Consider the following 17662-nt stretch of genomic DNA (forward strand, 5'->3'; position numbering starts at 1 on the left):
TCCTGCAGTTACAGCACATCACGTGCAGGCTGAGAGCATGTGGGGGTGTTATCTGAAACCTCGTGTGTGGACGGTGTGTTGGCACAGATGCCTCGGAGCACATCCTCCCCGCCTGGCACTGAGGCTCACCTTTGAACTGTGGGATCTCCCCCGTCGGGCTCTTCGGCAGCCCTTTGTGGCAAGCGTCGCTTGTCAAGGCTACAGTCACTCCACAGCTTCCAAGCAAGAACCCTATCTGCTGGCTTCCTGCGTCCTGGGAGATGGCAGCAAGGAGAGAAGGGTCACGAGCAGAGGTGATGGCCGCTCTCCTAACAAAGCACAGTCTCGCCCTCGGGCCCTGGGATGGCACCAACCTCCCTGAGCAGAGGTTCAACCAGAATGCCAGAGCACGGGCTGGTGTCTGCACAGCTGGGGTCAAACCTCAGGCTGCCACTTGCCAGCTGCCTGACCTTGTACAGGGCACTAGCTTGGCCTCAGTCTCATCACCTGCGCTGTGTCCTTGGCTGGCTGTAAGGGATGCACACGGGGAGCACAGAGTGTGCTGTACTCAGGGGGTCTTGTTCTGTTCCCCTCTGGTTGTACAAGACCATGACCTCGGGACACAGAGAGGGTCCAAGAACACATCTCTGGTTAATCAGGACATTAACCCCAAGCAGTCTTTGATCACATCCGGCGTGGTGGACTGGACACCCATGCCGACCACAGAGTAAGGGCGTGTGCGTGGAGGGGTGCCGCCCCACAGACTGACTGCCAGGACTTGGGAGCAGATGCTGCGGGAGGGGCAGCTCCAGGCGCCACCACCCTGAGCGTCCAGCCACCCCGCCAGTCAGTTCAACTCGCCTTCCTTACTCCCACCAGCTATGATTCAGAAAATAAAGCCGTGAAGCAGCCGGCATTCCTAGAAGGGAAACGTCAGGACTGTGGTGAGGCTGTCACCTTCCTTCCCACGTGAGACAACATTCTCACCCCAGTAAAATCGGCAACAACGACATCTCAAAACTACGTCTTCCAAGTGCCTAGTTCCTACTCCTCACTGCAGATTTAAAAGCCGCGTCTCTTTACACAGCATCACGCACAGCCGGTCTCCCAACGCCCTTGCAGCCCCGACAAGGGGGAGGAGGCCTGGTGCTCCGCGGATGAGGACCTTCCCATTTTGGGGACCCTTGTGGGATTGTTCCTTCAAGCAGTGCTTTTTCAAGGAGAATTATAATCAGTCACTTCAATGTGAATTTGGGTATCACCTGGCCAAAAGCTGTGACCAGGTGAAGGGGTGGGGAGATAGGTTCTGAAGCCGGGTTTAGGAGCAGAAGGGTGTTTCTCTATGAGAGTGAACTTGCTGGGACCGCCTACAGACAGGCTCAGATGGCTCAGGAGAGGGAGCCCCAGGGCCAACTGCAAGACCTGTCAGGGTTCACGGTGGAGGTCCGTTGTCCCCTGGACCCTGTCTTCCTAATACCTGCTCCTAAAGACCCTGAAGTACAGAGGAAGGGTTGAGAGTAACCGTAAACAGAATCCATGGTTACCATGAAATTCAGCTTCCATGCCTGCTCCTCCCCCATCTTCTTGGTCTGGAAATTCCTACTCAGAGGTCCAGCCAAAAGCCAGCTTCGCAGAAACAGCCCCACCCAAGTACCCTATTGGGCTGAGATGAGACCCCTCCACCTGCTCTCAGAGTGCTCTGTCTCCTTCATGCACCGGGATACCTGAAATTAAGCCCAGCTTGACCCCAGAGTCTCTGGCAGAGCCCAGAGAGCCATCCGTGGCCTCCATGGGCCATCTCTCCTGGACCTGGGGACAGGGCCCTGAGCCCCGATGCTTGGGAGCCCCCAGACACCCCACACCACTGTCCAGAAAGGCTCCATAGGAAGCTACTCAGGAGGCACGTGAACCACTGCCCTGCCGGCCAGAGCACTCAGGCCCTGACACTGCCTCCCATGTTTCCTGACTGCTTTTCCCTGGAATGGCTGTTTCTGGCCTGCGGCTGGGCTCAGGGGCCCTTCCTCTGTAGAGTTGAGCTGTCCAGGACCACAAAATCTCACAAATGACTCTCTTTTGCTGTGCAAGAAAAACTGACCCACAGCTGAGTTCAAACCTTTCCTTCACTTTCAATCTGTCTCCAACATAGAGAGCTGACAAAGCATGTCCCTTCCCCGGCAGTCTCTCCATGCCCACGGTCTCTGACAAGTCACTCTCAAGCAGTAAACGCTCACTCGACCATCCCCACCCCGTCCTGTCTCGGTCTCCAGGTCAGAAAGCATCAGCCATACCCATGAGAAGGACTCTCTCTCCAGTAAATGTGAGGTGAGTTCACGGAAAGCGTCTCTCATGAACTCGTTCCGGATTTGTGGACCTGCAACTACTAGCTGGTGCTTTTCCAATTTTGATGCTTGCCTGCCCAAACCGCTGGCTTCTCAGCTGCCTCAGGAGGTAAGACAATAACGCAAAGACAAAACAGAGCGAGGGGCTCTCGATGCATTACTCTGCAGAGTCAACACAAGACAGGTTGCAGACCCATTAGTTTAAAGATTTTTACAGCCATACAACCAGGGGATCCAAGAAACCTGACCCAAGAAATTTTCCTTATCAATACTAAGAGAAACATGTCATTAATGTATTGTTTTTTTGCCAATTAATTTTAAACTTTTTATTTATACTGGAAATTTCCAAGCAGACACAAAGATACAAAGAAAAGGAGAAAGAAATCCCATGTTCCTGTCATCCAGCACCAACGATTATTAACATTGGCAAATCTGGTCTCATCTCTTACCTCAAACACATGCACACATGCAGATTTGTTATTTTAAAACAAATCCCAGAGGTGGGGCATAACCTTCTACCCACAAACACTTCCGTTGGGTGGGTGTCACCCTCGGGCTGCCCCATTTCCCTCCCTCCCCACCCCAACTCCGATTTCTTCCAGCAAAATGCACTCCCAAGGGAAGGATCATGTGATGGTTCACGTGAGATTGTAAGTATGTGACAAGACATCAATGTTTTTCCTTCCAGAGATGTTTCATTTTAATAGGACATCTGAAACCTTGGTTAAAGCAAACAAGTGGGGCATGTGCTAGATTCTAAGGAAAGAACAGTTTGCATCGTGCAGGACAGTGAGCCCCCTCTGAGCCCAGAGGCAAGTGCTGATGGGCCAGGCCCTGCCTGGCTAGACTCCTGTGGCCTCCGGGGCCCACTTGGTCTTTGGCCCTATGGCACTTAGAACACGCACAATTCCACCCCCGCTACAGCCTTGCTACTTCCCAGGCTGGCAGAAGGGAAATGCGGCTCAGTGGTATCCGCCAGCCCACAGGCCCACTTTGCTAGCATCTGGCCTTCACAGACCAGCTCAGCCACCTCGAGAGGGCAAGGAGGACAGCCACTGTCCAGATCTGCCCATCGTGGCACAGACTTCCGGAGGCTCCTCTCTTGCCCCTGCCCACTCCGTGGCCAAACCATCAGAGGGACACCCATTTCTCCCACTATGAACTCTTCAAGTGAAAAATGAGCCTTCTCTCCTCACCCCAAGAACCAGAACAGAGAATAAATAAATGCACATGGGACTAAATCGTTCCGTGAGGCTAATCAACATTGATGATTCTGAAAATTTGGTTCTCATTAGGCCCTTTATTTTAAGACAAGACTAGCGTGCATAGGACTGGTGGATAGAGGATTCACAAACTTCATCACCTACACCCCTGTGCACATCTTACCCTGTGCTGAATGGCTACCGAGCCAGTGGATTCTTTTATTTAAAAACAAGTAAAGTTTTCTAAGAATGAACATTACATTCTGAAACCACAGACTGAGGCCCAACGCACAGCTTCTGGTTTAACAATAACCTGTGTCATCTGCTGGTTCTGTTCCCCTCAGAAATGTTCTGAGGGAGAGAGGGCCAAGAAGAAACCTCAGCTTTTTCTTCTGAGAGAGGGTTCCTGGTCCTGAGGTACATGGTGACAATATGAGGGTCTGAATGGGTCTGAGAGGTGAGTGAGACAGAGCCACCTGGCAGGTCACAGCCTGCAACACCTGAGATGGCTGGCAGGCACGTGTCAGGAGACCCAGAGGAGTTGCAGGTGAGACGCCCTGGACCGGCTAGACAATGCCTGGTCAGGAAGTGGCAGAGACAGGTGCCTCTTCATTCAATTGATTTTCCTCTGCAAACCAGACCTGGTCTGGAAGACACCAGGCTATAGATGTAGAGTAGACAATCTATATGTGATGAGTAAACAATAACTGCTACTCATAACAACAATAACAAATGTTCTGGAGTCTGCTTAGTGCAGTGCTGACAGAGAATCAGTCTCTTCTCTGATTAGCCTATGAATTCCTCCAAATTAGCATCCTGATGCCATTGACTAGAGAATCCAGAGGGTTTTCTTTTCTATTTCCAGAAGACCTCAACCCACTGAATTAGATATCAATTAAAGAGGAGCATCACACATCCCTTGAGAGGCTTTCCAGGTTAGTCACAGCATCAAAGAATCACATAGGAGAACGTGGCTACCTGCTCAGTAACTCCCCAAACGCTTCCGCATTTCTCGTCAATAGTGAAGGTCATAGGGTTCAGGAAGATGAGGAAGCACTTTATGGGGTGTGTATTGTACACCAGGAATGCTAGAGGAAAACCCTCGCAGAAATCAGGGTTCTCCTCAGGCCACTGGAGGGGGCTCTGATGTCAGTGGCTGCAGGGCTCACCCCCTTTCCAGGGCCACCTGCCGCCCCGCCTGACACTTGCAGGTGCCTAGGAGGCCCAGGAGGGAACTTGCAGATTTTGTACCCAGGAACGCGGAAACAGCAACCGTTCCCCAACCTTTTTCTAAAGGATCCCCACGTTCTCTCCTTCCGACCCAAGGAGCAGAGTTTCAAAGGTACCCACACACTGTGAACAGACTTTGAGGCATTTCCCCATTTTCATAATGAGTAGCCACAAAGGCAGCTGGAAGATTCTCTGGTAACTCTGAGCCTGGGCACATGAAAACCTTAGCATTTTGGAGCTGGAAGAGTCACCCCACACAGTCTGCTCATGATGATGGGCTAAGTGACGGCCCGGTGAATGCAGGGTGGAGCCCAAGGGCACGACACATAACCCACCCAGTGGCAGGGGGTCATCCCCACAGCCGTCAGGCCCGTCTCCTTCGACAGCATCAGAGCACCTCTTGGGGGACCGTCAGGGTCAACCTCAGCACAGCCTCCTCCCTCTGCCTTCCCTTCCAAAGTTACCACAGGTCTGTGGTGCAAGAAGCCAATCATTTACGTGGACAAAGACACACACACTGCTGTGTAGGGTTCCGACACTGGACTACGGCTACAACTGTAACAGCAAGATTAGTTATTTATTCTAATCATAGAATAAGATCCAACAAATCGTAGCTGAACCTGGAACTTGTTAATGTCCAAACACCTGCACAAATGCAACAACTGCCACCCCTGAAATAAAAATAAGTGAAAAATCTATCATTTACCCAGATTTCTAGTGCAGTGACACTGAGGAACGAGATACTGGAACACCTGCTTTGCTGGCAGATCACCCTGCTCAACGCACAGAAGGCGTCACCTCAGGGCAGCAGCTCAATCCGGCTGCTGAGTGGAGCTGCAGCGTCAATGCTGCTCCCTTGTCTGGGACAGCCAACGACAACCTGCACAGAGCCTCAGAAACAAGGCAAACAGCCCTGTGCTTCCTGATCCACATCCCGCTGAGATGAATTCTCTTGAAGATGGCTGTCTGCACATTCTGACTCCATGACAGAACCTTTCAGGGCAGCAGAGCCGACCCTCCCTGCCAACAGGCTTGAACAGAAAGATACGTTATTTACCTTTCTTGTGAGGGGCACCTCGATGGGCACAGGCACAACTTCGGCCAGCAGGCAGCCATAGAAAGCCACCATGGAGGCGGCAGGGTCATTGTTGGGGAACACCAGTGCCACCTGGACCAACACAGAGAGAGAGGGATTAACCACTAACACGATGCCACGGGAAAAAATTTAGATGCCCTGCTTGAAAAATGTGTATTAGTAAGGTGCATTTTAATAAGTTATCAGATGCTTTTCCTTGATCTCACATGGAAGGCCAACAGATTATCTGGGTCATCTCTGACACCGCACCAGAATACCAGAATACAACAACCCTTGCTGTTTACATGTTATCTCCCCCATTGGCACATATTTTTACACAGGTGAAACCACAGTACATATACTATTTGTCTCTCGCTATTCTCATTGGGCTCTGAAGTGCATCCTCGTACATCCACACAGTCTTCACCATCGTAACTGAACGCTGTGCACTTCCTCCCTAAAGTGCTGGGCTCACAGCTGACTCTACTCTGATCCCGGCTCAGATTTAGCTCCCCAAGCCTTGACTTACCTGAAAATTGAGAATACTAGTGCCCTAGCATTGTAGTAAAGGTCAAATGAGAAAATGTATGCAAGAGCTCACACCGTGCCTGACACACAGCAGGCAGCCGTGAACCACAGCTGCCCACGAGGCCCCGGCCCTGAGAGCTGGCGCTCGGTCAGCCCGCACCTGCGGCATCTGGCTTTCTGCCCTCCCAGGAAAGGCTTCCGTGAACACCTGCCCACACATCTCCATCCGCCCATCGCCTCTCCAGCTCAGCCTCTGAAGAACCAGGAGTACAATAATCATGGAGTTCTAAAAGGTAAATTTAGATTACTATCCAAATAACCCAATAATGGATAGTATGATTTTTCAAATGTTTTCTGATAGTCCTGAAGGGAATCTTAATGAAGAACAATTTTCCATCAGGTGGCTTATAATTAATTATTCGTCCTTGTATGAACTGTGTTTCATTTCCTTTGCCTATTTATCTGCTAGTGTTTTGACATTTCCCATAAAATCTTTAAATATATTTCATAGTATTAACTCTTACATTTGATGCAGACTTCTCAATATAATATTCTCTGTTTTATTTTTATTAGTGTATTTAATGTTGCATGTAAACTTGTCAAGTTTTTCCTTTATGTTGTCAGCTTCATCCCATTTACATTCACCTGGCGCTCAGGTTAGCATCTGCCGTGGAGCTAACGCAATGTCGATCCGCTTGCTCTCCTGTTGCCTGATGCTCCTTCTGGAGTGGCCCTTCCTACTCTAGCTCTGGAAGCTGCCTTCAGGATGCAACAGGCAGTCCTATTTCTGGATCCCCACTGAGCTCTGTAGGACTCTGCTTCCACTTTAACACAAGCTTCTCCCATGTGTTGCTGCAGCATCGGCACTGCTCTTCCTTGTTGATAATTAAGCACATAAATCCCATGATTTAGCAGATGTATATGATTTTTGTATTACCTCATTCAGGAATTTAACACATTTTTTTCTTTAAAAATGCCCTAACTGGAAGTTATTAACTTTGTCATGAACAGTTGGACAAGACATCCTAATTACCTCAATATCTAAGTAAGCAGGTTGGCATAAAGGACTCAGATGACAGCTGAGGATGGAGCAGGCTGTGTCTTAAATTTGGCTCTGTTAGCAACACAGGATAGTTGATGGAAATAAAATTAAGTTTGGAATTATGTGAAGATTGCCTTTCTATATGGCATTCCTGCAGTTTACTAAAATCAGCCAAACGAGAGACAAATGAAACCATTAAGGCCAATAAAAGCCATTCTGCACTACTGAAGAATTTTAAGAAACCCTGTGAAATAACTGATTAGATATATTAATCCTTATTTTGTCCCAAAAGCACCCAGACAGATGCCAGGCTACTATCAGTAGGACTTCAAAGGAGGAATAAAAGGATTTATTTGCATGTCTCTGCATATGAACCACAAACAATTATTTTAAAAATGATCTGAGGTTTGCACTGGCCTCAGGTGTTCTGCCTTCAACTGGTGGTCTGAGAGTTGACAGCAGCTGTTTTTAGTTCTGGATCTGGCAAAGCAACAACATTCAATCAAATGTCTGCAAAGCTTCCAAGGCACCACTGTTGCAAGACTGCTCTCCTTGAACCAAAACAGAGGATGTTAAGAAAATGCAGAAGATGTTGAAGTTCCACCCAAAATTAATGGCTGCACCCACTCATAGAGGACTAGTTAAATTCGGACTTGTTAGTCCTCCTAGGACTAACCTATTCCACACGCAGGAGTCTTCAAGAGCATAGAACCGAGAGAAAGAAGGTGCTGCTTCCAGAGCCAGACTGTGGATCAACATATTTCCAAGAGGAGCTTCTGGTCTGGCTCCTATCCCAGCTCTGTTCCAAGGAAGGGCAACTTGATCCAGGATTTAAAATTCCCACTGCTCGATCACTAAAGTTCATGCTGATAATGCCATATTATATAACCTTGCAGAGTTGGGTTAAAACAGGATGAAATGTTATATTAATGTAAAGTGAACAAAAGCAGAATATAAAATTGTGCATTATATGCTCTCAAAAATATAAAAGTAACAAATAGAAAATGGTCAAATAGCTAAAGGCTCTTTTAGAATCAAAACTGAATTTTAAAAAAATTTGTTTTAAGGAAGTTCGGAAGACTGTATTTGTATCATTCTCACCAAACTTTCCTTTTATATCTCAATCAGTCACAAGTCCTGTTTTTGGGTGACTGCACAGTGATTCCAGTGCAATACTGTACAAATATACAGATGCTTCATTTTCATAAACCCACATGGTTTCTTTTCATTCAATTCCCTATGTATTCTCTGATATTTCATCGCACTTAACTATGCACAGAGCGTCAACAGACCACCTCCTTCCTCCACTCTCCTCCGCTGGTCTTCCTGTAACAGCCCTGCTGCCCCAGTGCCCGGCTGGTTCTGTCTACATTCCACACAATCCCCCCTCAGCTCCTTTCCACACTCTGTTCTACAACCTGACCAAGAGCCACGGGCTTGCTTTTTCTCCTCAAGAAGTCTTCTCAGATTCCAGAAGCTCCTAAAATGAGAATATTCTCTGTCCTTCCCAAAGAGTTCAGCTGTATCTCTCACCACCTATTTTGGGGACCTGTATCATTTTCCAATTTACAGATAGCCAATTATCAATGTCTTTATTTTTTTTTTTTAACTCTGCAAGCTCTCTGAAGGCAGGCTTCACATATGATGCATCTTTGTTTGTTACACAGCTCCCACTACAATATCCTGAAAACCTATTCAGCTTAGGCACATAAATGCCTTTTCAAAGCCCAAGCAGTACTCCCCAAAGTGCATTAATAGGGTCACCCACATGAAAAGCATCTATAATTTTTATGCTAAGGACAGAATGTTCATTATCCTCAGAAAATTATATTTAATTAAAAATGATTTTCAAAGAGGTAAAGAATCCTGTTTATTGTGACAGAAGGTTATTATCAATTGAATACTACAGTCACATGCTTATTTAATAAGTATTTATACGCACATGCCAGGTGCCAGCCATATGAAAACTTTTTAAAGGAATAATTTAGAAAAGTAGTCCCACCTCATACAATTCAAACCACCCCCTGCTAAAGAAAATCTTTTTACATATTTTGTTCTATCAAAACTTGCGCCCCACCTTCCTACTAACTTCTTAGCAGAACAGAGATGGTTTATTCTGTAATTGCTATTGTAAAGGAACTTCAAGAGTCTGAAGGCCAAAGACTTTTTTTTAAAAAACGACTAAGACTATTAACCAAATTACAGATAATGGAGATATATTACAACTGACTTTTTTTTATCATGATAAAATAAATATAACAAAGTTTACCATCTTGACCATTTTCAAGTATACAGTTCAGTGGCATTAAGTACATTCACACTGTTGTAAAACCATCATCAACCATCCATTTCCAGAACATTTTCATTTTCCTAAACTGTAACTCTGTCCTTATTAAACAAGAACTCCCCATTTCCCGCTTCCCACAGCCCCTGGTAACCATCATTCTTCTGTCTCTAGGAATTTAAGTACTCTAAGTACCTCATATAAATGGAACCATACAATATTTATCCTTTTGTGACTGGCTTATTTTACTGAGCATAATGTCCTCAAGGTCCATCCATGTTGTAGAATGTGTCAGAATTTCCTTCCTTTTTAAGGCTGAATAGTATTACACCATACGAATATACCACCTTCTGTTTATTCATTCACCCGACCATGGATGCTTGAGTTGCTTCCTCCTTTTGGTTTTCGTGAATAGTGCTGCTATGAACATTGGTGTAGATATATCTGTTCAAGTCCTTGCTTTCAATTCTTTTGAAATTGAAGTGGAATTATCAGATCAGATGTTTAATTTTTTAAGGAACCACCATAGTACTGCTTTCCACAGTGGCTACACCACTGTATATTCCTACCAGCAATGCACAAGGGTTCCAATTTCTTCACATTCTTGTCATCACCTACTATTTTCTGTTTCTGATAGCAGCCATCCTAATGTGTGAAGTGGTAGCTCATGTGGTTTTTTGTTTTTTTTTTTTTTTTTTTTTTTTTTTTGCGGTACGCGGGTCTCTCACTGTTGTGGCCTCTCCCTTTGCGGAGCACAGGCTCCGGACGCGCAGGCTCAGCGGCCACGGCTCACGGGCCCAGCCACTCTGCAGCATGTGGGATCTTCCCGGACCGGGGCACGAACCCGCGTCCCCTGCATTGGCAGGCGGATTCTCAACCACTGCGCCACCAGGGAAGCCCTGCTCATGTGGTTTTGACGTATATTTCCCTACTGATTAGTGATCAGATATATGATTTGTAAACATTTTCTCCCATTCTGTATGTTTCTTTTTCACTCTCAAAAGTGTCCTTTGGTACACAGAAGTTTTAAATTTTATACATTTATTTTATTTATTTATTTTTGGCTGTGTTGGGTCTTCGTTGCTGTGTGTGGGCTTTAGTTGTAGCAAGCGGGGCTACTCTGCTGTGGTGCGTGAGCTTCTCATTGCACTGGTTTCTCTTGTTGCAGAGCACGGGCTCTAGGCTCACAGGCTTCAGTAGTTGTGGCACACAGGCTCAGTAGTTGTGGCACACGGGCTCAGTTGCTCCGTGGCATGTGAGATCTTCCCAGACCAGGGCTTGAACCTGTGGTCCCCTGCATTGGCAGGCGGATTCTTAACCACTGTGCCACCAGGGAAGCCCAGAATTTTAAAATTTTGATGAAGTGCAATTTCTCAATTTTTTTGTTCCCTGTGCTTTTGGTGCCATATCCAAGAAATCATTGCCAAATCCTACGTCATGAAACATTTCCCCTATGTTTTATTCTAAGAGTTTAGGTCTTTAATCCATTTTGAGTTAATTTTTAAATATATGGTATAAAGGTTCAATTTTGGGGTTTTGCTTATAGATATCCAATTTTCCGACCACCATTTGTTGAGTAGACTATCCTTTCCCCCATGTACTGTCTTAGCATCCTTCTTGAAAGTCCCTTGACCCTACACGTAAGGATTTATTTCTGGGTTTTCTATTCTATTCCTTTGGTCTATATCTGTCTTTGTGTTAATACCACACAGCTTTGATTGCTGTAGCTTTACAGTAAGTTTTATAATGAGGAAGTGTGAGACCTATAATTGACTTTTAAAAGCTAAAGGTCAAACTTGTTCATTAAACTGGAAAGAATCATAGCCTACCACAGAATCCTGGGGCTGCAGCAATCTTATTAAAAATTCCCCATAATGGTCCCATGTTTTTATAATATCTCTTAAGTAAATCATAGCTTGTATTCTTGTTGGTTTATGGTACTCTACAATGATATTTTTGTAAAATTAATTTGGAGTCCTTTGGGTGCAGGTGGGTAACCCAGTCTTGGGGCATTCTGAGGCACATAGCAACATATGGAAAAAAAATCACTCCATTTAAGGTAAGAAAACTAGGTTCTACTCTCAGTCCCACATCTTAATTGGGGTATAAAGCTTGGACAAGATTATTAACTGCTCTGGGTGTAACATTAAAAAGGAAATACTAATATCTGTTCTCAGTAACTTAGCAGATTGCAGTAAGAATAAAATGGTGCTTTTCAACGAAAGACAGTAGCCTATATGAAGAAATTTAACACTAGGAAAGGAACATACCAGCAGTTTGCTGCCAAGATTTTCCATATCACTGACTAATATAAAAAAGTTCTAAACACAACTGTCCTGCCTACTCAGGGAAACAGTGCAAGTACCTTCCAACTAGGAGACCACATATGTCAGGGGTTAGGAACACAGGTTTTGCAGTTGGACAGAAATGGATATGAGCACTGGCTATACCACCTTCTAGCTATGTGCCTTCATCTGATATGATTCTTACCCTCTCAAGTCCTAATATCCTCATGGATAAAACATGAGAACTACTATAGTTAAACTCGCTGAGTTACTGTGAAGATTAATCCTGCTGAATAACTGCTTCTGGTTCACAGTAAATGTTAAGAAAGCCTGATTTAGTAGTATGGAGGCACTGAACTTTGCAACTTTAAAACAGTGGGTGTCTTCTCCACCTCAGACCATGTGTCTTGCAGATGTGATAATTTAAATTGCACTTACCCTATCTCCAGGTCGCACCATAGGTTCTTGTTTTGTACCTAATTTATGCAGAATGTTGTAAGCAACCTTCATACTTCTTGTCCACAGTTTGCCTATCAATACAAATTATAAAGACACAATTAATTGTACACATGCATCTTCTGTTGTGTATATGTGTGCACATTAACTTATATAGAGAGTACTACTTTTTCACTTTAAGCCTTTCAAGTTATTCAGAGTCCCTGGAATCAAGATGGGAAACAAAAGCCAGCAAATCTGACTTACAAAATCTGAGAAGCCTGAACACTGGAATAAGGTATTAAATACAAATACACCTAGGATGCTAAGAACCTAGAGCAAAGCCATAGAGAATTTAATTACCATCACAGAAGTGGGGAGGATTTCTAGGGAGTAAAATGGGGCAGCGACCATGGCATTAGGGAGTTAATGCGAATTTATGTTGTGCAAAATGACACTTATTTCCTCTATTAATGAGTCCTGTCTTGTGTGATTGAAATGAATGTAAAGGGCACTTAAGACAGGCTTTGTAGGGCCTGATCCCTCTCCTTCCCCACATCCTAAGTTTCTCAACTTCAACTTTTCCTAACTTTTAGGATTTTAGAATCCTAATCCCTGAATTTAGATAAAGATTATGGTAAAATTTTTGAATTATTTTAAAGTTTTGAACTCTAGAAAATATCACCACAAAGCAGGATTACAAAGACTAAAAAAACATGAGAAAAATGACCAGTTTTGAAGAACTTGCAGATTCAAATCCCTGCCTTCATCCCAGTGCCAGATATTTCCTCAGAATACCCAGGTGATAGCAAACAGTCTGAGATCAAACCAAAATGACTTTAAAATCTAACATGAATTCTTGGACACACAAAGGCCTTTTACAACTTTAGCTTCTATAAGCTTTCAGAAGCAGTCAAGGTGTTAGAAATTATATTAATGCAATAATAGTATAATAAAGATAACAACAATTTGAACTATTTCCTATAAATGCAATCACTGTTCTAATCTTTTTCCTATTTTAAATGTAAAAGCTAAATTAATATACACTTTAATTATGAAATTAAATTATGAAGTGAAAAAAATCTGAATTTGTTTTATTTCATATTGGATTTTGCAGCAACCCAATCTAGGGTTCTTACTGTTTTCCTATCAATGGATTTATCAATTTGTCTCTTTCTTAGTGATTAGGGGACAAGGAGGATTTTTCCATTATCTCTGATTCTTATAATTCCTAGGACATTCCTGGCTCATAGTATGTGCTAAACAAATGTTTCTTTGTTTTATTAACATCATAATAAAGCAAGCTATAAAAAACAAAATCGCAGTATACATTTTAGCCTACTCCTGATCACTGAGAGTAACTACTAGGTGTGATGTTTTATTCATGCCCCTCCTCCACCTTCCATAACTCCACCTCCTCAAGACTGGCTACTTTACAATTATTTGATGATTATATTTTTGCCCCAAATAGTCACTAGCCTTTGGAAATAATGCAGGAAGTTATATTTTTCCTAAAGAAATCACAAATATTTTGTGCCTTCAGATTTATTTACTGTGAACAATGTTAGGAAATTATTATAGCTGAATAAACAATTACTATCAACTTGTTGTAAGTGAAAAAAAATCAACACACTGTAAATGAAAAAATCAATTACAATCAAACAATTAGCACCATTATATTTTGTTAAAGTTTCAATTTCATTCTCAGTTTGGAATATTAAAGTCGAGATTATCATAAATTCATACAAAAGCCAATTTACAACAGAGAATTTTGAAAAAGGAAACAACACACTTTTGGCAAGTTCTAGAAATATTTTTCAAATAGAAAAAAATAAAGAGTAAATTGATGATTTAAATTAAAGAAGATAAAACAGTTCTTGATTGATTTAGAAAGGAGATAGAAAAAAAAATTTCCTACCAAGAATACTGTCCCGGGCAAAGTTATCATTCAGAATTGAAGGACAGATAAAGTTTTCCAGACAAGCAAAAAGCTAAAGGAGTTCATCACCACTAAAGCAGCCTTACAAAAAAAGTGTTAAAGGAACTTATTTAAGCTGAAAAGAAAGGGCACTAATTTGTAACAAGAAAATATGTGTCTCACTGGTAAAGGTAAATATTTAGTAAAGGTAGTAGATTAATCACTTATAAACCTAGTATTAGGTTGAAAGACAAAAGTAGTAAAAATAACTACAACAGTTAGTTCAGGAATACACAAGATAAAAAGATGTAAAATGTGACATCAAAAACATAAAACAGGGGGAGACTAAAAATGTAGGGCTTGAGAATGTACTCAAACTTAAGTTTTTAATCAACTTAAAACAGACTATTATAAATATGTTATATGTAAGACTCATGGTAACCATCAAGCAAAAACCTATAGTAGATACACAAAACATAATGTGAAAGGAATCTAAGGACACCACTAAAGAAAGTCATCAAACCACAAAGAGAGTAAGAGAAGACTAAAGGAACAGAGGAACTACAAAAGAGCCAGAAAACAATTAACAAAATGGCAATAAGGTCATACCTATGAATAACCACTTTAAATGTAAACAGACTAAATTCTCCAATCAAAAGACACAGCGGGTGAATGAATTTTAAAAAACCCAACAACACTGGGCTTCCCTGGTGGCACAGTGGTTGAGAATCCGCCTGCCAATGTAGGAGACACGGGTTCGTGCCCTGGTCCGGGAAGATCCCACATGCTGCGGAGCAACTAAGCCCGTGAGCCATGGCCGCTAGGCCTGTGCGCTGTGCTCCACAACGGGAGAGGCCACAACAGTGAGAGGCCCGCATACGGCAAAAAAAACAAACAAACAAAAAAAAACCCAACAACACAAGACTCATCTACATACTTCTACAATAGACTCACTTCATGTATAAAGACACACAGAAAATGAAAGTGAACAGATAGAAAAAGATATTCCATGTAAATGGAAACCAAAAGAAAGCTGGGGTAGCTACACTTATAACAGATAAAATCAACTTTAAAACAAAGACTGTAACGAGACAAAGGACATTATGTAATGATAAAGGGTAAATCCAACAAGCAAATATAACATTTGTTTATATTTATGCACCCAATATAGAAGCACCTAAATATATAAAGCAAACATTAACAGACATAAAGAGGGAAACAACAGCAATGTAATAACAGTGGGGGATTTTAATACCCCATTTACATCAATGAACAGACCAGCCAGACAGAAAATCAATAAGGAAACATCAGCCTTAAATTATATATTACACCAGATAGATTTAATAGATATATAAAGAACATTCTATCGAAAAGCAGCAGAATACACATACTTCTCAAGCTCATATGGAACATTCTCCAGGATAGATCATATCTTAGGCCACAAAACGAGTCTTAAATTTAAGAAGACTGAAATCATATTGAGCATCTTTTCTGACCACAGTGTTATTAAACTAGAAATCAATTATGAGAACTGATAAATTTACATGTATGTGGAGATTAAAAAACATGCTATCCAACAACCAACGAAACAAAGAAATCAAAAGAGAAAGTAAAAAACACCTTGAGACAAATGAAAATGAAAATATAACATACTAAAACTTATGGGATACAGCAAAAGCAATTCTAAGAGGGAAGTTCACAGATAAACGTCTACCTTGAGAAACAAGAAAAATCTCAACCTAACTTTACATCTCAAGTAACTAGAAAAAGAAGAACAAATGAGGCCCAAAGTTAGTAGAAGGAAGAACATGACAAAGATCAGAGTGGAAATAAATTAAATAGAGATTAAAAAGACAATAGAAAAGATCAATGAAATGAACAGCTGGTTCTTTAAAAAGATAAACAAAATGAACAAACCTTTGGCTAGACTCACCCAGGGAAAAAAAAAGGACTCATAAATAAAATCAGAAATGAGAGACATTACAATTGGTATTAAAGAAATATAAATGATCATAAGAGATTACTATGAACTATTACATACCAACAAACTGGACAACCTCGAAGAAATAAATTCCTAGAAACATACAACCTTCCAAGACTGAATGATGAAAAAACAGAAAATCTAAACAGACCGTTTACTAGTAAGGAGGTTGAATCAGTAACCAAAACCCTCTCCACAAACAAAAGTCCAGGACTACATAGCTTCACTGGTGTATTCTACCAAACATTCAAAGAAGAATTAATACCAATCCTTCTCAAGTTCTTCCAAAAAACAAAAGATGAGAAAGCATTTCCAAACTCATTTTACAAGGCCTGCATTACCCTGATATCAAAACAAGATAAGGACACCATGAGAAAAGAAAATTACAGGCCTGAAGAACACAGATGCATAAATCTTCAACAAAATACTAGCAAACCAAATTTAATAGTATGTTAAAATGCTCATACACCATGATCAAGTGGGATTTATTCCAGAGATGCAAGGATGGTTCAACATCTGCAAATCAATGAATGTGACACAGCACATTAATAACATAATGAAGGATAAAAATCATATGATCATCTCAGCAGATGCAGAAAAAACATTTGACAAAATTCAACATCCATTTATGATAAAAATTTTCAACAAAATAAAAGTCATATGTTTACAAGCTCAGAGCTAACAGCATACTCAACAGTAAAAAGCTGGAAGCTTTTCCTCTAAGATTCAGGAATAAGACACTTTTGCCATGCTTATTCAACATAGCATTGTAAATCCTAGCCAGAATAATAAGGCAAGAAAAAGAAATAAAAAGCATCCAAACTGGAAAGGAAGAAGAAAAACTGTCACTACTTGCAGATAACATGGCATTATATATAGACAAACTGAAAGACTATACAGAAAAACAGAGTAATAAATGAATTCAGTAAAGTAGCAGATACAATATCAATACACAGAAAACTGTTCTGTCCATACACTAATAATAATCTATCAGTAAGAGAAATCAAGAAAACAATCCCATTTACAACTGCATCAAAAGGAATAAAATACCTAGGAATGAATTTAATCAAGGAGGTAAAAGACGTGCACATTAAAAATTATGACTTTAGTGAAAGAAATTAAAGATGACACAAATAAATAGATATTCTCTACTTGTGGATCAGAAGAATTAATATCGTTAAAATGCCTGTACTACCCAAAGCAACCTATAGATTCAATGCAATCCTTATCAAAATTCCAATGGCATTTTTCACAGAAATAGAACAAACAATTCTAAAATTTGTATGAAAACATGAAGGATCCCAAATAGCCAAAGCCAACTTGAGAAAGAAAAAGCTAGAGACATCATGCTCCCTGACATTACA

General features: G+C 41.9%; 1 protein-coding gene across 4 annotated transcripts in view; it reads right to left on the reverse strand.

Moving 5' to 3' along the window:
* DIP2C (disco interacting protein 2 homolog C) overlaps positions 1-17662 on the reverse strand; it is a 371973-nt gene that overhangs the window by 103608 nt on the left and 250703 nt on the right. For all 4 annotated transcript variants that reach the window (XM_059056827.2, XM_059056829.2, XM_067030168.1 and 1 more), the window contains 3 exons: positions 12403-12494; positions 5808-5918; positions 130-253 (listed from right to left, as the gene is read on the reverse strand). In XM_059056827.2, coding sequence (XP_058912810.1) covers positions 130-253; positions 5808-5918; positions 12403-12494 — 327 coding nt within the window. The remainder of the gene's footprint in view (positions 1-129; positions 254-5807; positions 5919-12402; positions 12495-17662) is intronic.

Source organism: Kogia breviceps, chromosome 3 (genome assembly GCF_026419965.1).
Source record: "Kogia breviceps isolate mKogBre1 chromosome 3, mKogBre1 haplotype 1, whole genome shotgun sequence".
Taxonomy (NCBI): Eukaryota; Metazoa; Chordata; class Mammalia; order Artiodactyla; family Physeteridae; genus Kogia; species Kogia breviceps.